Genomic DNA, 25591 nt, shown 5'->3' on the forward strand with positions numbered 1-25591 from the left:
GGTCAATCCAGGTTTAAGTCTGAGCAACAACATGTGGACTAAAGAAGACTACACACACAGGACGGACAGAATAAATAATGTCTGGGTGAACAAAAAGGTGTTTTCTCTGAATAACAACAGAGATATTGCTGCTGAGACTCGGCGAAAATACAACGGGATTCAAATCCAATTCGACTATAAGTCCTTCCTTTTTCTTATCCAGCGGGGGAATGAAATGAAAGCACAACATGGTAACATGAACTACACCACCTTTCAAGTACACACATCTCTTATTCTGTTACACAAACCTCAAACAAAACACATGTTGCTACTGTGTGTGTGTGTGTGTGTGTGTGTGTGTGTGTGTGTGTGTGTGTGTGTGTGTGTGTGTGTGTGTGTGTGTGTGTGTGTGTGTGTGTGTGTGTGTGTGTGTGTGTGTGTGTGTGTACACTGAAGTGCATTATGTCAACAACTTTCCCATAACTGTATTAGGTTAGTTAAAAGCAATAATATTAAGTTGAACCTATTTAAGTGATTGTTTTCAGCTAACCTGATACAGTTATGTGGAGTTTGTTGACATAATACATTTAATTAAAATCAACGCTTCAGTTTTATAAGTGTGGAGGACGGAGAGTAAATGATAAAAAGGAACCGCTAGTTTTTTTTAACAGGAGCCTGAGGAGCTCACAGAGGGAATAGAAAGCAACCACAGGTTCACGTAGGCAACCAGACAGGTTTTCAACAATTTTTTAAATTATAACATAGCAACCGCGTCTTTCCAATTCAGTTGAAGCTGATACACTTTCCCAAAAAGCTTTCCTCATAGCGATACAGCGGTGGAAGCTGCAGGAGTTTGGCTGTTCACTGGAGGATTTTCTCCCGAGTTTCCGGCAGCTTCAGGGCGACCAAACCTCCGCAGATGAGCGAAGCGAAGGCCATGAAGATCGGGACTATCTTCGTGATGCCAATGAATTTGGCGAAGATGAAGCTGGCGAGGATGGCGGCAAACTTACAGATCCCGTTCAGGATACCGAACGCCGTCCCTCTGCAGAGAAACAGAGAAATATAACTGAGTGCCAGAGAGGGCAAAAGCACACACCTCCTTTACTCAAGTAGAAGTACAGATACTCGTGTTTTAAAATACTCTGGTGAAAGTAGAGGTATTGACTAAACTTCTTTACTCAAGTGAAAGTAAAGAGGCTTTGAAATGTACTTCAGTAAAAAGTACCCATAACTAGCAGCTGTTTTAAAGAGTACCTGACCTCCCTTTATATTAATAGAACAATAATGTCATTGTTAGCTAATGAATGTTTCCATGGTGACCAACGGCAACATGACAACGTTTCCATTGGTCCCTCTTCTTTAGAGAAGACCAGGAAATGATGGATACACGGATCGTGTTCAAATCAACAGGCACGCAATGACTCTAAATAATAATGATCACGCCACCAAACACACATTCAGACTAAAGGAACCAGCCTGCTTGGAACATGAGAGAAGTAGAAAGTACAGGTATTTGAGTTCAACATGTAAGAAGTAGAAAGTACAGGTATTTGAGTTCAACATGTAAGAAGTAGAAAGTACAGGTATTTGAGTTCAACATGTGAGAAGTAGAAAGTACAGGTATTTGGGTTCAACATGTAAGAAGTAGAAAGTACAGGTATTTGTGTTCAACATGTAAGAAGTAGAAAGTACAGGTATTTGTGTTCAACATGTAAGAAGTAGAAAGTACAGGTATTTGTGTTCAACATGTAAGAAGTAGAAAGTACAGGTATTTGTGTTCAACATGTGAGAAGTAGAAAGTACAGGTATTTGAGTTCAACATGTGAGAAGTAGAAAGTACAGGTATTTGGGTTCAACATGTAAGAAGTAGAAAGTACAGATATTTGAGTTCAACATGTAAGAAGTAGAAAGTACAGATATTTGAGTTCAACATGTAAGAAGTAGAAAGTACAGGTATGTGTGTTCAACATGTAAGAATTAGAAAGTACAGGTATGTGTGTTCAACATGTAAGAAGTAGAAAGTACAGGTATTTGTGTTCAACATGTAAGAAGTAGAAAGTACAGGTATTTGTGTTCAACATGTAAGAAGTAGAAAGTACAGGTATTTGTGTTCAACATGTAAGAAGTAGAAAGTACAGGTATTTGTGTTCAACATGTAAGAAGTAAAAGTAAAAAGTCGTCAGAAAAAGAAGTAATGGAGTAAAGTACTGATACTGTACTTAAGAACAGTAACAAAGTATTTGTACTCCACTACTTCCCACCTCTGCCGAGTGCTGATTTCAACATGTTTTCACAGTGCAAGTCATTATTTCCCCCCTTGGTGCGAAAGATTGGCTCTCAGTCTCATGAATATAAAAAGATGATATTGCAAGAAAGGAAAAGTTCTAGGTGTGCTGGACGAAATGAATAAGCGCCTCGTATCAGATGACCTGTTGTCTTTGTCCACTTGAATGAGATTTTCTTTTAAATTCTCAGCCAGGAGAAAGGGCAAAGTTTCCCTGGATCTTTGGTGCAAGAGGGTAAAGTTGGACCATAGAAAAATAAATAGAAGTGACATTAAACTATTGGCCGTGTTGTTTGGTTGACAATGCATACTCTTCATACTCCTGAAACAACGCTAACTTGTGTCTGTCATAACCAGCCACATGGCTTCAGATCAGATGTTAAACGGTTGTTGTTCCTTTTTACGGTTGTTTCCTGTTTTTAGGTCACAGTTTATAAATGTTTACAAGCATTTATGTCTATTTTGACATGATTGCTTATATTTGTTCTGCTCTTATTCTATCTCTTTATCAAGCATCATGACTTTGAAAACGTTTTACAAACCATTCTCTTGTTAGCTGTGCACGAATCACTGGTTTAGCTAAAAGTTCAATATCAATCTTAAGCACATTTAAAACAACCTCAGTTGACCAAGGGAACAAAAACAATGTATAATAATACAATGGGGGTAACATAATAAAACCATAATTAAAAACAAGATAAAAAGCACAATAACTAGAAGCATATAAAAACATATAGAAATGTCAAAATGTCATGTTCAACTAGTATTAAGATTGAGATTGAGCTAACAGTTAATTAGCGGAAAAACGTAGGGAAGTTGTAGAGACAATATTGGAGAAGATTGGACTGGATTTCTGGATCTAATAATGTTCGATAAACAACGTTTTTTTGCACTACTAAATACTAAATACTGTAAATATTTACATTAATTATGTGACCATCTATGTTTCCTGTAATTATTGAATTGCTCTTTTTACTGCACTGTTAGTGTACAGTTTTATTATTTTTGTCCTGCTATGTTTATTGTATTTTTGTAACTTTGGCACAACAATTTCCTTCGGGATGAATAAAGTCCTATCTTATCTTATCTTATATTTTCCCGTTGGGATAGTTGTACATTACCTTTTGGCGGAGGGGTAGAGTTCCACAGAAATGACCTGTAAGCCGTTCCATGCCGCCACGCTGGTGCCGTAGAAGAGACACTGCCAACATATTACCGCTCCTTGACTGAAACTCAGCAGCAGTAAGAAGGTACAGGCGGCCGACGCCAACATAGAACCACCTGGAAACACAGATTTAGATTTTTGTCAAAAACAACACTTAAAAAAACCTCTAAAATGCTGCAGGATTTAGCCCTGAAACCTGGAAATGTGATAGCACTTTAGCACGTTCTGTCCCCCCATCTGGAAGTTTGTTTGATGCTGTAGGTATTTTATAGCCCAACATTAGCCTCCTTTAGCTTAGCGGTAGTGACGTGAAGTCATGTGACCGTGCTGTAGTTCCTTTATAGCCCAACATTAGCCGCCTTTAGCTTAGCGGTGGTGACATGAAGTCATGTGACCGTGCTGTAGTTCCTTTATAGCCCAACATTAGCCGCCTTTAGCTTAGCGGTAGTGACGTGAAGTCATGTGACCGTGCAGTAGTTCCTTTTAAGCCCAACATTAGCCGCCTTTAGCTTAGCGGTAGTGACGTGAAGTCATGTGACCGTGCTGTAGTTCCTTTATAGCCCAACATTAGCCGCCTTTAGCTTAGCGGTGGTGACATGAAGTCATGTGACCGTGCAGTAGTTCCTTTTAAGCCCAACATTAGCCGCCTTTAGCTTAGCGGTAGTGACGTGAAGTCATGTGACCGTGCTGTAGTTCCTTTATAGCCCAACATTAGCCGCCTTTAGCTTAGCGGTGGTGACATGAAGTCATGTGACCGTGCAGTAGTTCCTTTTAAGCCCAACATTAGCCGCCTTTAGCTTAGCGGTAGTGACGTGAAGTCATGTGACCGTGCTGTAGTTCCTTTATAGCCCAACATTAGCCGCCTTTAGCTTAGCGGTGGTGACATGAAGTCATGTGACCGTGCTGTAGTTCCTTTATAGCCCAACATCAGCCGCCTTTAGCTTAGCGGTGGTGACATGAAGTCATGTGACCGTGCTGTAGTTCCTTTATAGCCCAACATCAGCCGCCTTTAGCTTAGCGGTGGTGACGTGAAGTCATGTGACCGTGCTGTAGTTCCTTTATAGCCCAACATTAGCCGCCTTTAGTTTAGCGGTGGTGACATGAAGTCATGTGACCGTGCTGTAGTTCCTTTATAGCCCAACATCAGCCGCCTTTAGCTTAGCGGTAGTGACGTGAAGTCATGTGACCGTGCTGTAGTTCCTTTATAGCCCAACATTAGCCACCTTTAGCTTAACGGTGGGGACGTGAAGTCATGTGACCGTGCTGTAGTTCCTTTATAGACCAACATCAGCCACCTTTAGCTTAGCGCTAGTGACGTGAAGTCATGTGACCGTGCTGTGATTCCTTTATACCCAACATTAGCCACCTTTAGCTTAGCAGTGGTGACGTGAAGTCATGTGACCGTGCTGTAGTTCCTTTATAGCCCAACATTAGCTTTTTACTTCAATAATCATAAAGTGGTGTTGATATGTGGAGATTATCCGGTTTAACAGAAAGTTTAAGCGTCATAAATGATCGACACAGAGTTTATATTCTGACATTTTCCAAAATCCAATGTAAAAATCCCTTGCTTGCGATGCTAATGTGTTTCCACATGATGATCTCACCTATAATTCGGATCCTTCCTATCTTGTCCATGAACAAAGCAGAGAGGATGTTCCCCGGTAAGACGGCCAGACTCCCCAGGAAGCTGACCATATATATTACGATGTCGTTTTCCTCCAGGAAGTTCAGGTGGCAGCCTTTCTTCGGGTGGAGGAAGGTGGTGTTCTCCATCTTGCAATCTTTAAACTTCTCCTCCCAGAGGTCTGCAGAGAACACAGGGATGTTAAAGGATAACAATTTTTGATTTACATTGTAAACAAATAATTGTAACTCTTAGAGCTGGATGATTAACATATTTGCAAAGTATTAATACCTTTTATTTTATTTCTCATTTATGGCAGCATTAAAGTTTCAAACTATATATTTTTTTTTATTTGAACTAAATCACGATTTCTGGCTGAAGCTGAGAGCAGAAAAGTTACTGAAATATTTTGTTACAAACTATCATCATAATATCCAGATTTATTCATCTCGCAACCGTGAGTTAAAACATTTTTTAAAAATAAAATACATCCAATGAATTGTGGATATTACCATTAACATTAACACATCAAAGCTATTTGTTTTGTTTCTCTAATATAAAATCAAACCAAACAAAGAACCCACAAAAATGAATATTTTTCCATCCATTATCTTCAGTTAACTGTTTGTTTTGTCTTTCATAAGTACATTTATTGAGCCCTAAACTTTAAGAAATCCACGTAAAGTAAAAGTCATATTAAAATGTTTTTACTAATTCTGCATGGTACCTGTGTTATAGAAGACGGTGTTTTTGATTGTGCAGTTCTCAAAGAAGGTGTTGGTGGACCTGACATCCTCAAAGTAGCAGTTTTCAAACAGAGAATCCTCGAACTTCACAGACTTAATCTCAATGTTTGCAAACCTGAACGAAAGGAAAAGGAATCTCATCAAACATAAACCTCAGGTGCAGGGGCGGTTCTAGGGTGGGGGGGGGGGGGGGGTCGGGGGGGGGCAACCAGGGCCAGGTTACAATATTACGATTTATTGGAACTAAATCAAATCAGAGACCCGGACGTACAGTGGGGATTAAACTGTTCATTGCCTTATAAAAGCACCTTTTTAATTAAATTGTCACTTAAAGTTACTAAAACTAAATACACTAAATGACAAAAACAACTGAAACAAAGGACTGTAACTTAAATGTACTGAAACAAATACCTTTACAAAAACAAATACCAATTACTGTATTTTATGTTTATTTTACAAAATCACTTTATACTGTCTTTGTCTTTTTAACCCACTTTTATTGTGCCCCTCTCATGAAATAACTGGCCCCAGCCTGGCACCCCCAGTAAAATTGGTCAAGATCCGCCACTGCTAAAGTGACTTTAAAGGTCTCCTATTATACAATTTTTAGGCATATATAGGTCTCAGATATATAAAAAAATATGTCTTTGATGTGTTTTGCTCAAAAATACCAAACAGATCACCCATTCTAGCCTCATGCCTCATACTCCTCTATTTACAATGCTGATTTTGTGTCCTTAGCTTTAAAAAAAATAAATAATAAGAATAGGGGGTGGAGCCAATGCCTGCTCTGAATTCTACCGGCAGATTCCCAGCTGAATGCTGCCGTGATTAAACGCCATAACATGTTCCAAACCACATCAAGGATTATTTCTGAAACAGTATGGAGCTCAAACTCTTTTTCTCTCTCAGGTTTACCACAAGGTGAGTTCCTTTTTATTTCCTGCTTTTGTACACATACTCTCTCCAACAGAGGTTAGCTCTGAGTGTTAGCGATGCTATTGTAAACAAAGACCATATTACGACCAAAACACGTCAGGCATTGTTTCTGATAGCGACGTTTCTGATAGGGCCGTGGGTCTAAAGCCCGCCCACATTTAAGATATTACGTCATATCGGACGCAAATCTGGATCAGCTCCGTTGTACCCCCGCTTTTAGAGATTTGGAAAAGAGAGAGGGTTTTATTTTCTGACACTTTGTGAGTTCCCTGACACACCGGGGACATATATTTATGTATAAAAGACATCAACAAGTGCATTTCGCCTGATAGGAGACTTTTAAAGAGCAAATGTAATATGAATATATGCAGTGTGTTATGGACGGAGTGTAGGAAACGTACTTGTCGTGGATGTACTCGCCCTCGCGGTGGATCTGGTTGACTAAAGAGAAGTTGAAGTGGAAGCGTTCGACTCGTTCTCGGTGAAACACTCGGACCTTGGACTCGTACTCCTCGTACTGCATGTATTTGATCATATCAGGAAACCACACTCCCAGCCCGTGGTAGCTGAAGCACAGAGAAACATATGTAAACAAACTAAATAACCTTCATATATACACTTTTACACTTCTATACTTAAGCAAAAATAAACAAAAACAATATTAAAATCTAGATATTATCAAGTGAGAAAACCTCTTTTTGTGATTTGGACATTTTACATTTCCAGTGACAGCATAAGAATATCCACCCATATACTTAAAATACATGATTTGAATGAATATCCACTCGTAGGGATGTAAAAGTATAATATTACGATATGTATGCCTCAAATTTCAACGATATAGTGCATATTATATTATATTATATTATATATGTAGTATCATGGTATATAAGGGTATGATGATTGACGGTTATCATGCTGTGCTCATTTGCTCAGTATTACTTATAACTGACTCATAACTGGGATTTTAAGTTGAAGGTACACATGCTGTAAGGTCCTAGCCAGCAAGTTATTTTTTTGATATCATTCTAATATTCCTGTTTTATTTTGTTTCTCTCCTCTCATTTCAGTGTCACCACTTCCTTCCTGTGATTGAACCCCACCTGTGTAACCATCCCTAATTAGTCTCACCTGTGTCCCGTTATCATCCCCCCCCACCCCCCCCCCCCCCCTCCCCGTCTATATTTAGTCTGTGTTCACATTCCCCTCAGTGCCAGTTCATCTTTGTTCTTTCCAGCAGTAGTTCTTTCTAGTATTTAGTTTCTGACTCTGTTCCGGCCTCGCCTGTTTTAGTTTCCTTCCTGATTGACCTACCGTGTACCGAGCCTTTGCTTGTATAGACCTTCTTTGTAACCGAAGCCTCTGTCCCTAAGTCGTGCTATTGAGTCTTCTACTTGTGTTCACTCAGTCGTTACACATGTGGATTATTTATAGTCCTATGACGTGTTTTAAAGAGCTACCTGAAGGCCAGGCAGAACCAGACGATGAGCAGGAAGAGGCCCTGCAGCCGGAGCTCAGCGGCAGAGAGCGACATGATGTTAGCCATCACCTGAAACACACACAGGTAGATATGGTACGTCTGCAGAACTACACATGCAGTCTAAGTCATGCAGAGGCATAACATGATAAAATACAAAGACCTACACTTATGATTATTCTGTTTGACTTGCTATTGGGTACCGTCCCTGACAAAATCGTCAAGACTTCCTTTTAACACATTGGATAACGGTTTTTCAAATGATGCTCAAATATAAGTACACTATTTGTGTAATATTGTGAGGTGTGCATTTACATGTGTCTGTGTTCAAAATAAGAGTCTAATCCCAGAACTAAATGATATGGATTTAGTGGTATCCATCCCAAATACTTCCTGGGAAAAGGTTCAAATGAGGCGCAACCACATACCAGGATAATATTTACATAGATGGGATCACACGTGTTATGTAGATACAAGTAGGTGTTATCATCTAGGAATGATGTGCAGACCTAAATAAACTTGATTCTGATATACTTGGAGTAGCTGGGGTAACATGCTAACAAGTGTTATCATGTATGAGTGTGCAGAAAGTTTAATTATTTTAGGGATTGACCACATAAGATGCTCCATAGTTTTTCTCTTCACTGTACATTTTACATTTATATATTCAGTCTAATATTTAATATTCCTTCTGTCACATACTTATGTATATATATAATACCTTGCATGTCTTGTTGTTGTTAATTTGTAAATTCAACATGTATATATTATATTCTACACATAGGATCATAAATACACAAAGTAGATGGGATGTCGATACAAGTAAGTGCTATAATGTATGATGTGCAGACCTGCTGCAGCATGGTCATGTGACGGACGGTCCAGCGCTGGAAAGCCGTCCCCGTGTCGCTCTGGATCTCGATGAAATCGTCCTCCTCAGTCTCTGGAGTCTTGATGTTGGTCGCCTTCACAGAAAAGAGAGGGGTTTGGATATGAACACAGTGATGACCTCCCGGTATGTCGACATACATGCTTCTTTTATTCTATCTCTTTGTGAAGCTTTCATTACAGTCCAACACGATAAATAATATGTTATTGTGATATAAAGTCGGGCAATTGAACTTTATATATGAACTATTTTAGATGAAGAAATTAGAGTTTTGGAAAAATAAATAGTCTTTTACTATCATGTGACTGAGAGAGAGGGAACGTCATGTGACTGAGAGAGGGAACGTCATGTGACTGAGAGAGAGGGAACGTCATGTGACTGAGAGAGAGGGAACGTCATGTGACTGAGAGAGAGGGAACATCACGTGACTGAGAGAGAGGGAATGTCATGTGACTGAGAGAGAGGGAACGTCATGTGACTGAGAGAGAGGGAACGTCATGTGACTGAGAGAGAGGGAACGTCATGTGACTGAGAGAGAGAGGGAACGTCATGTGACTGAGAGAGAGGGGACGTCATGTGGCTGAGAGAGAGGGGAACGTCATGTGACTGAGAGAGAGAGGGATCGTCATGTGACTGAGAGAGAGGGAACGTCATGTGACTGAGAGAGAGGGAACGTCATGTGGCTGAGATAGAGGGGAACGTCATGTGACTGAGAGAGAGGGAACGTCACGTGACTGAGAGAGAGGGGAACGTCATGTGACTGAGAGAGAGGGAACGTCATGTGACTGAGAGAGAGGGAACGGCATGTGACAGAGAGAGGGAACGTCATGTGACTGAGAGAGAGGGGAACGTCATGTGACTGAGAGAGAGGGAACATAATGTGACTGAGAGAGAGGGAACGGCATGTGACAGAGAGAGGGAACGTCATGTGACTGAGAGAGAGGGGAACGTCATGTGACTGAGAGAGAGGGAACGTCATGTGACTGAGAGAGAGAATGTCATGTGACTGAGAGAGAGAATGTCATGTGACTGAGAGAGAGAGGGAACGTCATGTGACTGAGAGAGAGGGAACGTCATGTGACTGAGAGAGAGGGAACGTCATGTGACTGAGAGAGAGGGAACGTCATGTGACTGAGAGAGAGGGAACGAGTTTCATTCCAACCTCTTTCATTATAATGCTATTGTTGGGTACCAGTCCCTAAAAATATCTTCAAGACTGCAGATTGTTGCTTTGATTGATTTTAAATTGTCTATTGTTCTTTACTAGCACTTGTTTTATGGTGTGTGAGCTGAGCTGTGTGATGTTACTCGTGTTTATTTTACAGCACTTGGTCTGGAGGTTTGAAAGTTCTTTATAAATAACGGTGTATTGTGTTGTAACAAAATAACAAATCATTAAATATATAGATTTTAAAACCGGTTTAATGAAAATCTGAAAGGGTAAACAAATCTATTCAAAGTCTTACAGTGAAAACTCTCTCTGGTTCTCCCTTTGCCTTCCAGTTGGTGTCGTGAACTCGTCTGAGAACCATCCACGCTTCATCATGTCGAGCAGCCTGAAACACAAACAAATAAACACGTTTTTATTTAGCTTTGGAGGACGAAGAAGTACTCAGATCTTGTTCTTGAGTAAAAGTAGAAGTACTCAGATCTTGAACTTGAGTAAAAGTAGAAGTACTCAGATCTTGAACTTGAGTAAAAGTAGAAGTACTCAGATCTTGTACTTGAGTAGAAGTAGAAGTACTCAGATCTTGTTCTTGAGTAAAAGTAGAAGTACTCAGATCTTGTTCTTGAGTAAAAGTAGAAGTACTCAGATTTTGTTCTTGAGTAAAAGTAGAAGTACTCAGATTGTGGACTTGAGTAAAAGTAGAAGTACTCAGGTCTTGTACTTGAGTAAAAGTAGAAGTACTCAGATCTTGTACTTGAGTAAAAGTAGAAGTACTCAGATCTTGTACTTCAGTAAAAGTAGAAGTACTTAGATCTTGTACTTGAGTAAAAGTAGAAGTACCAGAGTGTAGGAATACTCTGTTACAGTAAAAGTCCTGCATTCAAAATGTTACTCAAGTAAAAGTAGAAAAGTATTCTCATCAGAATATAGTTAAAGTAGCGACAGTAAAAGTAGTCATTGTGCAGATTGGTCCATTTCAGAATAATAGATATGATATGTTTTATAATGATTGATCATGAAAGTGTTCTCAAAGCTGGTAAAGGTGCAGCTAGTTTGAATGACTTTGTATACTGCAGGGTAGCTGGTGGATTTACTCCAGGTGGAACTAAAGTCTGATTTAACACTTGATTATATTTCACATCATTCATCCAGAGAAGTAACTAAAGGGATTAAATACATGTAGTGGAGTAGAAGTACACAATTTACCTTTGAACTGTAGTGGAGTAGAAGTAAGAAGTAGCATAAGATGGAAATACTCAAGTAAAGTAACAGTTTGTCAAATTGTACTGAGTTACTTCCCACCTCAGCTGTTCTTCCCCCAAAACACTAAAACCAACTGTTACTCTGACAGCTGTGTGTGTGTGTGTGTGTGTGTGTGTGTGTGTGTGTGTGTGTGTGTGTGTGTGTGTGTGTGTGTGTGTGTGTGTGTGTGTGTGTGTGTGTGTGTGTGTGTGTGTGTGTGTGTGTGTGTGTGTGTGTGTGTGTGTGTGTGTGTGTGTGTGTGTGTGTGTGTGTGTGTGTGTGTGTGTGTGTGTGTGTGTGTGTGTGTGTGTGTGTGAACATGTTGGAGCAGTCACATACAAACACAATACCACATGTGGTCAGAGGTCTTTGTCCTGGAGTAGAAACGTTGGGTGGGTGGTGGCGCCTTAGCAGCCTGTTGCTAACTTAGCACAGCAGTGGCATGTTGCTGAGGATGACTCATCATAACCAATGTTTACCACTCATATATAGTCTAGTTGCCACCATGGTGAACCCCGGAAATGTTGAGTACCCCAAGATTTGCACAATTAGCATAAATTGTGGGCAATAGTTGAAAATGTTTTGGTCGATTTCAACTATTGTTGAGTGGTTTTGGGGGTCATTGAGGACGCTGAATCCATTTCTGACGGTTTAAGGGTCAGACATTTCGATATTATTTCCAAAAAGTGGCCATATTTGTCCTCTCGGTGGACAGATTTTTACTACCATGAGCAGTGTTGCAACCATTGGATATAGAGAGCACAAGATGGAAATGATTGTGCTATTATGACAACTTTTCTTCCAAAAAATAGGCAATCTGTCCAATTCAAATGATCTAGAATCCACTAAAATCTCAAAATAGACACACAATTTATAAAAAGTAGTCCACAAATATGGCAATTTTCTGGTTAAAACTGCCGCTATGGATCCTGAAAATGTCAGAAACTGACAGAGAATCTTAATTAACCCCCCAAACTACTCCAAAATTGTCCAAATCGGCCAAGCCACGTCCAAACTAGTGTCCTCATACTGTAGGCTATAGTGGTAATTAATGCTAATTAACGCAATTTGTGCTAATAGTGCATATTGCCCAACATATGCAAGATATAATCCGGCAGTTTCTATGAGCTGGGGACCCGTACTATTTATTTCTAACATAAGACTTTGGTACTCAACATTTCTGGGTTCATAACAAGACTCTGAGCTGTCAACTAGACTTACAGTATAATGCATATTAGGATAGAATCGCTACATGTTATTGTGTTTGATGTTAATCTTGCTTTCAGTGTTTTTATGTTTTGCAGACAATAAAACCACTTTTTATTTGATTTAATTTGGAGGCATTAGCTCTGACCTCCAGGAGGAAACGAGGGCTCTCCGGCATGAAGATGACTCCGATGAGAGCAGCCAACGCAGGGAAGAGACACACGAAGATGAATAATCTCCAACTGTGGATCTGGATCTCTGTCCCGATGGCGAATCCCCAACCTGGAAAACAATCAGGAGAAGAGTCTGTTAAAGAGGCCCTATTCTGCTTCCGGGGGTTTTCCCTTTCCTGTAGTTTGTTCGATTTTTTTGTGCATGTTAAAAGTATGGGCTTTGAAATGTACTTCAGTAAAAATAACAATAATGTCATTGTTAGCTAATGAATGTTTCCATGCTGAACAACGGCAACATGACAACGTTTCCATTGGTCCCTCTTCTTTAGAGAAGACCAGGAAATGATGGATACACGGATCGTGTTCAAATCAATAGGCACGCAATGACTCTAAATAATAATGATCACGCCACCAAACACACATTCAGACTAAAGGAACCAGCCTGTTTGGAACATGAGAGAAGTAGAAAGTACAGGTATTTGAGTTCAACATGTGAGAAGTAGAAAGTACAGGTATTTGAGTTCAACATGTAAGAAGTAGAAAGTACAGGTATTTGTGTTCAACATGTGAGAAGTAGAAAGTACAGGTATTTGGGTTCAACATGTAAGAAGTAGAAAGTACAGGTATTTGAGTTCAACATGTAAGAAGTAGAAAGTACAGGTATTTGTGTTCAACATGTAAGAAGTAGAAAGTACAGGTATTTGGGTTCAACATGTAAGAAGTAGAAAGTACAGGTATTTGTGTTCAAAGTGTAAGAAGTAAAAGTTAAAAGTCGTCAGAAAAATAAGTAGTGGAGTAAAGTACTGATACCAGAAAAATGTATTTGTACTCCACTACTTCCCACCTCTGTTTAATTGTGTGTGTGTGTGTGTGTGTGTGTGTGTGTGTGTGTGTGTGTGTGTGTGTGTGTGTGTGTGTGTGTGTGTGTGTGTGTGTGTGTGTGTGTGTGTGTGTGTGTGTGTGTGTGTGTGTGTGTGTGTGTGTGTGTGTGTGTGTGTGTGTGTGTGTGTGTGTGTGTGTGTGTGTGTGTGTTACCGTAGTGTGGGATGATTCCCCAGGCGGTGAAAGAGGCGTAAAGCCCCCCCAACATCCAGAACATGCAGAGCCAGCTCAGATGTTCTCCACGTTTATCCATCTGGAGGAACTCAGTGAAGTAGGTGTAAACGATCGGGATGGAGCCGCCAATTCTGGGGAGGAAACGCAAATATAAATCTCTAAAACAACACTTAATCGTTTGAGAATTTAGTGGATCATTTCCTGTGGTGTCTGGCATTTGCAAAGTGCATTTACGTTGAAAAGCGCTCAGATGAAAACTGTGTTTTTAACCTTCAACAAACAACTTTAGGTGTGAATAAAGATGCACAAAGAAGGAACTATGTCAAACATTATTTGAAGTTACAGTTGGGTTCCTAAATATGTTTGAGTCATTTTAGGATGATATCTTTTTGTTTGTTTTTGTTGTAGCTTAGACTTTGTTACTTCTGATTGAATGTGTATTGTGTGCTTTGATATTGTTCAAATACATGTTTGTTATTTCTCAACATGTATTGGACCTGAACTCCTGACCCAGCTTTCTTTTTTACAGATAGTGTGTTTAAAAAATGATACGGACACATTCTGCTATTTTAAAAGCTCACCAGTGTAAAGGACACCTATGGGAAATTGACATGTAACCTATTGTATAATATACGTGCTGTCATTGTTCGCCCATTGCTCTGTTGACTTCACCTGGAAGTTTGACCTTTTTGCAAACGGTTAGAACAGACAAATTACAGGAACACTTCTCACTACTCCTGATATCTAGCTATACAGAAAATACGGCTGCTATCCAAGAGAGAAATCAAATGATGTTTAACTTCAAAACAATCAAGTGTGCCTGCTCCCTGTGTTTAGTGAAGAAACATGGTTAAACAGTTAATGACTCTCAAGGGCCTCAGAAACAGTTTTTATTTTGACGACTTGTTCTTTGGCTCATCAAAAACATAAATGTTGCATGTTTAGGTACACTCAGGCTGTTATCATTATCAAAGTGTGAGAGCAACATCAATCTGTGCACAGCAACGGTTTCACCCCGAGGTGTTCGAGACAGCAGGAAGTCCACAATAAAAAGCTCACATGAAAAACAAGTTCCCTAATTGGTGTGATAACGAATAGCGCTAACGAACAGCGCTAACAGAGTGAACACACAGACATGTCCTGTTGTGAGGCATATGTAAATATGTTTTATATTTTAAGGAAAACTAATTGATTCAGCGTCATTATTCAGTGCTCTGTTATTTTGTATATATTGATTGTTGTGTTTATCTTAATGTGTGCATGTGTATAAATGTGTCTGTTGATTGTGTATATATAGGATACACATATTTTATACATATTTTATACATATTTGTGTTTTTGTATTCAGGATTGTGGGAAACGGTATTTCGATCCCTCTGTCTGTACACACAAACTGAAAGATTGACAATAAAGTTGACTTTGACTTTCATTACTCATCAAACTTTAAATGTCAGGCGTCTTATTCTGGAACAAATATCATCAAATGTGAACACGGGGATTTGCTTTTCCCGTCAAACTAAAGGATCAATTATGGAAAATGACAGTTATTATAAAAACAACTCTGGTGGTAATGGTAGATGTGCTTTTCCCGTCAAAATGTGAGAAACTAAAAGGATACATTATGGAAAAGGACAGTTATTATAACAAAAACTCTGGGCAACTTGCACAATTAGCATAGGTTGATGGCTAAACCGATTTGGACCATTTTGAAGATGTTTTGGGGGTAAGTGAATACATTTTCTAACATTTTCAGGATCGTAAGTGGCAGATTTAACCAGAAAATTGCCCTATTTGTGCTCCCAGTGGACTGATATTTATATTAATGTAAAATGTGCCGTCTCACCCGAAGCCGGAGCAGATCCTGAAGAAGAGGAAGAAGCCGTAGCCCTGCGCGAAGCAGGAGAGGAAGGAGAAGGCCAGGTCGATGCTCAGGACGTAGATCAGACACTTCCTCCTACCCATCTTATCACTCAGACCCCCCCACACCAACGCCCCCACCATCATCGCCACGTACACCAGCAGACCTGCAAGAAAACACACAAACCTCATTATAGGAGGAATTTGACATTTTACACTCAAAGGACAAGTTACATTTTACTCCAATCGGAAAAAATAGGCCATTGTTGGTAGAAGCACTTTACGTACTTCACTTCAGTTAAAGTAAAGATACTATGGACTTAAAGGGGCTCTATTATGTTGATGTTCAGGTGTATGTCAGTATGTAGTGTCTCTACTTTAAAGAGTCCTCTCCTGCTGATGTTCAGGTGTATATCGGTATGTAGTGTCTCTACTTTAAAGAGTCCTCTCCTGCTGATGTTCAGGTGTATGTCAGTATGTAGTGTCTCTGCTTTAAAGAGTCCTGTCCTGCTGATATTCAGGTGTATATCAGTATGTAGTGTCTCTGCTTTAAAGAGTCCTGTCCTGCTGATATTCAGGTGTATATCAGTATTTAGAGTCTCTACTTTAAAGAGTCCTCTCCTGCTGATGTTCAGGTGTATATCAGTATGTAGTGTCTCTACTTTAAAGAGTCCTCTCCTGCTGATGTTCAGGTGTATATCAGTATGTAGTGTCTCTACTTTAAAGAGTCCTCTCCTGCTGATGTTCAGGTGTATATCAGTATGTAGTGTCTCTGCTTTAAAGAGTCCTCTCCTGCTGATGTTCAGGTGTATATCAGTATGTAGTGTCTCTACTTTAAAGAGTCCTCTCCTGTTGATGTTCAGGTGTATATCAGTATGTAGTGTCTCTACTTTAAACAGTCCTCTCCTGCTGATGTTCAGGTGTATATCGGTATGTAGTGTCTCTACTTTAAAGAGTTCTCTCCTGCTGATGTTCAGGTGGATATCAGTATGTAGTGTCTCTACTTTAAAGAGTCCTCTCCTGCTGATGTTCAGGTGGATATCAGTATGTAGTGTCTCTACTTTAAAGAGTCCTCTCCTGCTGATGTTCAGGTGGATATCAGTATGTAGTGTCTCTACTTTAAAGAGTCCTCTCCTGCTGATGTTCAGGTGTATATCAGTATGTAGTGTCTCTACTTTAAAGAGTCCTCTCCTGCTGATGTTCAGGTGCATATCAGTATGTAGTGTCTCTACTTTAAAGAGTCCTCTCCTGCTGATGTTCAGGTGTATATCAGTATGTAGTGTCTCTACTTTAAAGAGTCCTCTCCTGCTGATGTTCAGGTGTATATCAGTATGTAGTGTCTCTACTTTAAAGAGTCCTCTCCTGCTGATGTTCAGGTGTATATCAGTATGTAGTGTCTCTACTTTAAAGAGTCCTCTCCTGCTGATGTTCAGGTGTATATCAGTATGTAGTGTCTGTACTGTAAAGAGTCAAAAATGACTCCTGATTTCCACAAGGGGGCTCTCTTTACCCTTGAATGAGTTCAGAGGTTTAAAGAAACAATAATTCAACCCTCTCAGCTTGAAGTCACTGCGATGCTCTGATAATCTGAATATTCATAATGATGTAGGCCTACGGAGAACAATAAATCCACTTTTGCCTGAGAACAGCTGAGTCATAAAGGTCATTGAATGCATCATTTCCACAATATTTTACCTTTCAAATCTGACATTTTATTTTTGTTTATCAAAGCAAAATGGATTTCTTCTCGCCATTTTATCTGCAGATTTCCGCTCTGAGTGACAGCGAGGTGGAGCCTTTTCCCAGCATGCACCTGGCAGAAAGTCCACTTTGGCATTTCGTTTAGTAGTGAAGCTACAGCTTTTTACCAGCCTCCAACTGCGCTGCCCATTACTGCTGCGAGGAGATAACAATGATTATGTTCCTCCTTTCTTTAACGACTCTCCGGGAGAGAGAGGCGCTCGGTGTCAGGATTTAAAACCTACAACCTGGGCACTTCTCTTCTCCGAGTAGTTTTAAATCTTTACCTGCTGCCTGCTCCGTGTTTTTACTACACAGCCCTAATTACAGCAGGAATAAGCTGCTTAACGGCACGAGGAGCCATAGTGTTCACCTTGTGGATTACTCGACTATCCAAACACGCCGAGCCGCAAAAAAACGAACAAGACAACGATAAGGACACCTGGAAATAAAGCTTCAAGGCTAATATGTCACCTCTTATCTTGGCCAAGTTGTTGCTTAAGGCAATGTGCATGCTTTTAAGGTGCAAACATGGACAGTTTGACAGGATGGCCTTGTGATTGGACAGCCTGTCCTTCAGGTGGGGGATCAAACTCTGCAGAAACAAGCCGCCATGCACTTGCTAGTGTCCTTGAGAGCAGGGGAGACAACGGATCCCTGCAGGGGAAATGGGGATTTTGTCATTTCTTGCATTATTAAAAGTGGAAGCAGACATCTGGATAAAGAGATAATGACTCGGGAGAATAAATAACGTCAGGCACTGGAGTCGCGTGTCTTCCACATCAGCACAATATCTACCGTGTGCACAGGTTGAACCAAAAGAGCTTGATTACACTTAATTGAATCTCCGGTGCATTTGACCAATCGTTCTGCTTTTCATTGGTTGACTATTGATGGATTTAGTAGCAATTCAATGAGTTTCAAGTGTTGGTCTGCAGCCTGAACCATCTGTTCATACATTCAAAATTAAGAAACCCTATTTTGAATGTTGTCACAAATTAAATGAACGTTATCAGTGGGTAATCCTATTATGATTTGTGGTAACTGAATTACTAATTGAAACTAAAAAACATCACAAAACTGAAGGAATCTTAACATTTTGTCCGTGTTGAAATAAGGGAAAGTGAAACGTAATGTTGGAAACACAAAGACCAACGCTGTCCAACGCTTCGCCCGTAACTTCCTCATGGAGGTTGTTGCTCTGTATACCACATCAACTCACTTGTATCTGTGCTCTTGTCCAACAGCAGTTAGAGGTCTATGTTATCTTTTGTATGGCTATTTGCAATGAGCAATTGTGATACAATTATAAAACCGAGTGCATACTTACACTCTATGACGCTCCACTGATTATGCTAATTTAATTGGCCGATATGTGGTGTCTTATTCTACGTTAGCTTGCTAATATCGAGAAACTTAATTTGGTATACATGTGACCTTACAGTTGATAAAAAGTATATTTTTAAATGACATTCAACAAAAATTGTGCCAATAAATCTAGACTAAGTTGTCATTTGATGTTGGCTACGATATTACCCTCTCACTCTAAACTACTAGAATGCTACTACCTCTTAAACATATATCTGCACTCTGCAAATCTCTATACATTAGTTAAACCTGTGTAGCTACTTGGAAAGGGTTAAATCGATTGGTGATTGGTATTGATGGAAGGTGGTGCCATGGATGCTAAAGCTAACGTGTTATATCTGTTCTTGCTTCTCATTAGTCAGCATTAAAGGACGTTATAGGCAGCAACTTCATACATTGCTTTAAATAAGGCAACCGGATTTAGCAAATCAGCTAGGTTTAACAAAGACTTAGGAAGAGCTTCAAACACCTTGAGCTACGATAAGCTAGCGCAAACAAATCCAGAGATCAAAGTGTGATACACAAGATGAGATGTATTTTTGACATGTCATGCAACAGTAAAAGTAGTTTGTTTGGAGTTCGTCAAAGAAAGAAAATCTCTTCAAACATTTAAAAAGTCAAAGACAATCAAACGGAAAACTGGACATCTTATTTGATTGTCTTCGTGTTAAACACCAAATGACCATCCCTTTAATAGTTGCAGGGAAACATCATCAAACCATCTTGTATGCTATGCAAGACCTTTTTAATTGCAAATTTAGAAAATCCTTGAGAGAACTCGTTAAATATCTGCAACTCCACACAGCCTGATATTTAAAAACTGCCTGAACTTCCTCTTCTCTGTCCCCAGAGTCTCCCACTATACGCCTCTTTCATGTTCCCCCTAAAGGATAAACAATTACACCACCTTCAAGGGTAAGGGCGCCCACAATTATTCCTCCTCTTTTTAACAAAAGTTTTGGGAGTCTATCTGCTTTCAAAGACTACGGTTAAGATTGAAAACATTTCTGCTCCTGTGAGTCTGTTAACACTTTGCTAGCATGCTTACGTTAGCATTTAGCTCTAAGAAATGCTGTAGGACGTGTTAGCATAACTGTAGACTTTCAGTATTGTTTCCTTTTTTTTGTTAACTATTACATCTTCAGAACAATACTGGTTCAAATTAACAGCCTTTCTCTGTTTGCAAAATGTATTTTTCTCCAGATTGTTATTTCCTTTTGGAACAAATAGCCTACAATCCGCACCACAGGTATCCAGTTTCCCCCTCTCTCTCCGTTTGCTGTCACTTACCCAGCATTCCTTTCTCAGAGTTTTAAAGGTCACCTATCATACTGTTTTTCATCAACATATTACAGCTCTCAGATATATCCAGAGCCTGTCTCTGATTGGCTGAAACACCAAACAGATCATTGCAGCATTACCCATAATCCCCTCTGTTTCAGCCCTGTTTCCAAAATTCTGATTCTCTGTCTGTTACTTTGGATTAAAATAAGGAGCCCCTCCCCACGCCCCTCTGAGAGAGATTTGGTTTGGGGGGGGGATTACCTTGGTTGGTGATTGGCTAATGGCTGCACAAGCCAAAACATCGTTATGACATCATAAAGTGGCCAAAATCTGATCAGCTCATTTTCAGACAGGTTTTTATAGAAATGGATCAAAAAGAGAGAGAATCTTTGTTCCTGAAACTTTCAGAGTCTCTTTCCACAGAGGGGACACATGTTGATGTAGAGGAGACATGGAGAAGAGGGGACACATGCTGATGTAGAAGAGACACGAAGAAGAGGGGACACATGTTGATGTAGAAGAGACATGAAGAAGAGGGGACACATGTTGATGTAGAAGAGACATGAAGAAGAGGGGACACATGTTGATGTAGAAGACACATGAAGAAGAGGGGACACATGTTGATGTAGAGGAGACATGAAGAAGAGGGGACACATGTTGATGTAGAGGAGACATGAAGAAGAGGGGACACATGTTGATGTAGAAGAGACATGAAGAAGAGGGGACACATGTTGATGTAGAAGAGACATGAAGAAGAGGGGACACATGTTGATGTAGAAGAGACTTGAAGAAGAGGGGACACATGTTGATGTAGAAGAGACATGAAGAAGAGGGGACACATGTTGATGTAGAGGAGACATGAAGAAGAGGGGACACATGTTGATGTAGAGGAGACATGAAGAAGAGGGGACACATGTTGATGTAGAAGAGACATGAAGAAGAGGGGACACATGTTGATGTAGAAGAGACATGAAGAAGAGGGGGCACATGTTGATGTAGAAAAGACATGGAGAAGAGGGGACAAATGTTGATGTAGAAGAGACATGAAGAAGAGGGGACACATGTTGATGTAGAAGAGACATGGAGAAGAGGGGACACATGTTGATGTAGAAGAGACATGAAGAAGAGGGGACACATGTTGATTTAGAAGAGACATGGAGAAGAGGGGACACATGTTGATGTGGAAGAGACATGGAGAAGAGGGGACACATGTTGATGTTAGAAGAGACATGGAGAAGAGGGGACACATGTTGATGTAGAAGAGACATGAAGAAGAGGGGACACGTGTTGATGTAGAAAAGACATGGAGAAGAGGGGACACATGTTGATGTAGAAGAGACATGAAGAAGAGGGGAAACATGTTGATGAAGAAGAGACATGAAGAAGAGGGGACACATGTTGATGTAGAAGAGACATGAAGAAGAGGGGACACATGTAGAAGAAGAAGAGGGGACACATGTTGATGTAGAAGAGACATGAAGAAGAGGGGACACATGTTGATGTAGAAGAGACATGGAGAAGAGGGGACACATGTTGATGTAGAAGAGACATGAAGAAGAGGGGACACATGTTGATGTAGAAGAGACATGAAGAAGAGGGGACACATGTTGATGTAGAGGAGACATGAAGAAGAGGGGACACATGTTGATGTAGAAGAGACATGAAGAAGAGGGGACACATGTTGATGTAGAGGAGACATAAAGAAGAGGGGACACATGTTGATGTAGAAGAGACATGAAGAAGAGGGGACACATGTTGATGTAGAAGAGACATGAAGAAGAGGGGACACATGTTGATGTAGAGGAGACATAAAGAAGAGGGGACACATGTTGATGTAGAAGAGACATGAAGAAGAGGGGACACATGTTGATGTAGAAGAGACATGAAGAAGAGGGGACACATGTTGATGTAGAGGAGACATGAAGAAGAGGGGACACATGTTGATGTAGAAGAGACATGAAGAAGAGGGGACACATGTTGATGTAGAAGAGACATGAAGAAGAGGGGACACATGTTGATGTAGAAGAGACATGAAGAAGAGGGGACACATGTTGATGTAGAGGAGACATAAAGAAGAGGGGACACATGTTGATGTAGAAGAGACATGAAGAAGAGGGGACACATGTTGATGTAGAAGAGACATGAAGAAGAGGGGACACATGTTGATGTAGAGGAGACATAAAGAAGAGGGGACACATGTTGATGTAGAAGAGACATGGAGAAGAGGGGACACATGTTGATGTTGATCTAACTCTGCTCCTGTCCACCGTAACCTCCGTTCCCTCTCCCCCTCTACCTTTGCCTCATCGGTGCTCTCAGCCCTCCCTTCCTCTGACTCGTTCCAACTCCTGCCTCCAAACACTGCTGCAAAAACTCTCCTCTCGACTCTCTCATCCTCTCTGGACTTTCTCTGTCCTCTCACATCGCGGCCGGCTCGTCAGTCCCCTCCTGCTCCCTGGCTAAATGATGCACTGCGTGCTAATAGAACCATCCTTCGGGCAGCAGAGCGGAAATGGTGGAAATCCAAACACCATGACGACCTCCTAACCTATCAGGCTCTCCTCTCCTCTTTCTCTGCTTCCATCTCTCAGGCAAAAAGCACTTTCTTTCAAGATAAGATCCAATCTTCCTATTCCAATCCCAAAAAACTATTTTCTATCTTCTCCACCCTCTTGGACCCCCCCAAAGCACCTCCCCCCTCCTCCCTTCTGTCAAGCGACTTTGTTAACCATTTTGAAAAAAAGGTTGATGATATTCGCTCTTCTTTTTCTGACTCACCTTTACTCACCGCTGGGTCACCAGACCCTCCCTTCACCCACACACTGACCTCCTTCTCCCCTCTCTCTCCAAGTGAGGTTCTTACCCTCGTTACCTCTGCCCGTCCTACCACCTGTTCTCTGGACCCTATCCCCTCAAACCTCCTTCAGACTATCGCTCCTGATATTCTACCATTTCTCACCCATTTCATCAACACTTCTCTAACTTCTGGTCACTTTCCAAACAGTCTCAAGGAGGCAAGAGTAAACCCTCTCCTAAAGAAACCCACTCTCAACCCGTCTGATGTTATTAACTACAGGCCCGTCTCTCTCCTCCCGTTCCTGTCTAAAACAGTTGAACGCGCTGTCTTTAAACAACTCTCCTCTTATCTCCATCAGAACAACCTTCTGGATCCGCACCAGTCTGGTTTCAAGGCAGGTCACTCAACAGAAACTGCTCTCCTTGCTGTCTCTGACAAACTGCACACTGCTAAAGCAGCCTCCCTCTCCTCTGTCATCATCCTTCTGGACCTGTCTGCTGCATTCGACACGGTGAACCATCGGATCCTCCTTCACACTCTCCAAGAACTTGGAGTTTCAGGCACTGCACTTTCCCTCCTCACCTCATACCTCAACGACCGCACCTACAGGGTTACTTGGAGAGGGTCCGAGTCCGACCCTTGTCAATTAACTACAGGGGTCCCTCAGGGCTCGGTTCTTGGTCCCCTCCTCTTCTCCCTGTACACAAACTCGCTCGGGTCTGTCATTAGCCCGCATGGTTTTTCATACCACTGCTACGCTGACGACACCCAACTAATTCTGTCCTTTCCCCGCTCAGAGACCCAGGTCGTCACACGCATCTCTGCTTGCCTAGCAGACATCTCTCGGTGGATGTCTGCTCATCACCTCAAGCTCAACCTTGACAAGACTGAACTGCTCTTCCTTCCGGGAAAAGATTGTCCCACTCTTGACCTAACAATCAACATCGGCACCTCTGTTGTTTCCCCGACTCAGACTGCAAGGAATCTGGGTGTGGTCCTAGATAACAAACTGTCCTTCACTGCAAACATCGCTGCTACAACCCGCTGCTGCAGATACACGCTTTACAACATCAGGAGGATACGTCCCCAGCTGACCCAGACATCAGCGCAGGTTCTGGTCCAGGCTCTCGTCATCTCACGCCTAGACTACTGCAACTCCCTCCTGGCTGGTCTACCTGCATGTGCCATCCGACCTCTGCAGCTCATCCAGAATGCAGCGGCTCGTCTGGTCTTCAACCTTCCCAAATTCTCCCATACCACACCGCTCCTCCGCTCCCTTCACTGGCTTCCAGTAACTGCTAGAATCCACTTCAAGACACTGGTACTTGCGTACCATGCTGCGAATGGATCTGGCCCTTCCTACATCCAGGACATGGTTAAACCGTACACCCCAGCACGTGCACTCCGCTCTGCATCAGCCAAACAGCTCGCTGCACCCGCACTCCGAGGGGGACCCAAGTTCCCGTCAGCAAAAACACGTGGGTTTGCTATCCTGGCTCCAAAATGGTGGAATGAGCTCCCCATTGAAATCAGGACAGCAGATAGCTTACACATCTTCCGACGCAAACTGAAAACTCATCTCTTTAGACTCCACTTCGAGCGATAAAATTACTAACAAAGCACTTATATACTAATAAAGGGCTGGCTTTCTAAATGCCAGTTGAGTAGCACTTGAAATGTTTGGCTCTATGAAACCTGATGTACTTATATGATTCTGTTTTCTTAAAGGTTGTATCTTCCTGGTCGAATGCACTTATTGTAAGTCGCTTTGGATAAAAGCGTCAGCTAAATGCAATGTAATGTAATGTAATGTAATGATGTAGAAGAGACATGGAGAAGAGGGGACACATGTTGATGTAGAGGAGACATGAAGAAGAGGGGACACATGTTGATGTAGAGGAGACATAAAGAAGAGGGGACACATGTTGATGTAGAAGAGACATGGAGAAGAGGGGACACATGTTGATGTAGAAGAGACATGGAGAAGAGGGGACACATGTTGATGTAGAAGAGACATGAAGAAGTGGAATTTGCATAATAGGTGAGCTTTAACAAAAGTTCTGGGAGTCTGCTTTCCGAGACGAAGGTTAAGAGTGAAAACATTTCTGCTGAGTCTGTTGGACGGAGCTTGAGCGTGAATCAAAAAGGCTCACTCTTCTTCCTATTCTCAGCCAGCTTGCTCCCCTTCCCGCTCTGCACTAACACACCCTGTGATTTCATTTTCTCCATCCTTTCTCCTGATACACCCAGCCAGAGGCCTGAAGGCTCTCTGACTGCTGCAACATGCTCCATATTAGCCCGGGAACACACACCGAATACAATCACCACCGGGATCCTCATCAATCTCTCGCGAAGCCTCATCCCAGGAGCCCGTTGTTACGATGAAATGTGCAATCTGCCACATCGCCTGGCTACACACGGAGCCTGGGAAATAAGGTGAGGGGCTTTAATTTGCAGCATGGTTGTCTGCACAGAAAGTCAGGAGCTTTCAAGGTGCATTTCCCACTAAGTTGACTCCTTGCTGCATACAGATCTCAGTGTTTACTGCACGGGAGAAACTGAAACGTTCACTTTAATTACGTGTTTTCTGT

At 41.3% G+C, this 25591-nt stretch overlaps 1 protein-coding gene across 2 annotated transcripts; it reads right to left on the reverse strand.

Moving 5' to 3' along the window:
• Positions 1–593: 593 nt before the first annotated feature.
• sv2ba (synaptic vesicle glycoprotein 2Ba) lies at positions 594–20251 on the reverse strand. Of its 2 annotated transcripts, none has more exons than XM_079667176.1 (12): positions 20210–20251; positions 15798–15978; positions 13934–14085; positions 12874–13007; positions 10576–10665; positions 9072–9185; positions 8204–8292; positions 7145–7309; positions 5786–5919; positions 5039–5239; positions 3388–3547; positions 594–1024 (listed from the first exon to the last, which is right to left on the reverse strand). In XM_079667176.1, the coding sequence occupies exons 1-12, from the start codon at positions 20214–20216 to the stop codon at positions 841–843; spliced, it is 1611 nt and encodes a 536-aa protein (XP_079523302.1). In that variant the 5' UTR covers positions 20217–20251; the 3' UTR covers positions 594–840. The 2 variants fall into 2 exon arrangements, with proteins under 2 accessions (XP_079523302.1, XP_079523301.1); XM_079667175.1 differs by lacking the exon at positions 20210–20251 and adding an exon at positions 18026–18203.
• Positions 20252–25591: the final 5340 nt, after the last annotated feature.

Source organism: Notothenia rossii (genome assembly GCF_949606895.1).
Source record: "Notothenia rossii genome assembly, chromosome: 2".
In the NCBI taxonomy this organism is placed as follows: Eukaryota; Metazoa; Chordata; class Actinopteri; order Perciformes; family Nototheniidae; genus Notothenia; species Notothenia rossii.

Coding starts and splice junctions, on each gene's coding strand:
- sv2ba (XM_079667175.1), bottom strand. CDS start 18,065: ATGCACATTGCCTTAAGCAACAACTTGGCCAAGATAAGAG. Junction 7,310..8,203: donor TGGTTCTGCCTGGCCTTCAG/GTAGCTCTTTAA, acceptor TCTGTGCTTCAG/CTACCACGGGCTGGGAGTGT. Junction 3,548..5,038: donor AGGAAGGATCCGAATTATAG/GTGAGATCATCA, acceptor CTGTGTTTCCAG/GTGGTTCTATGTTGGCGTCG.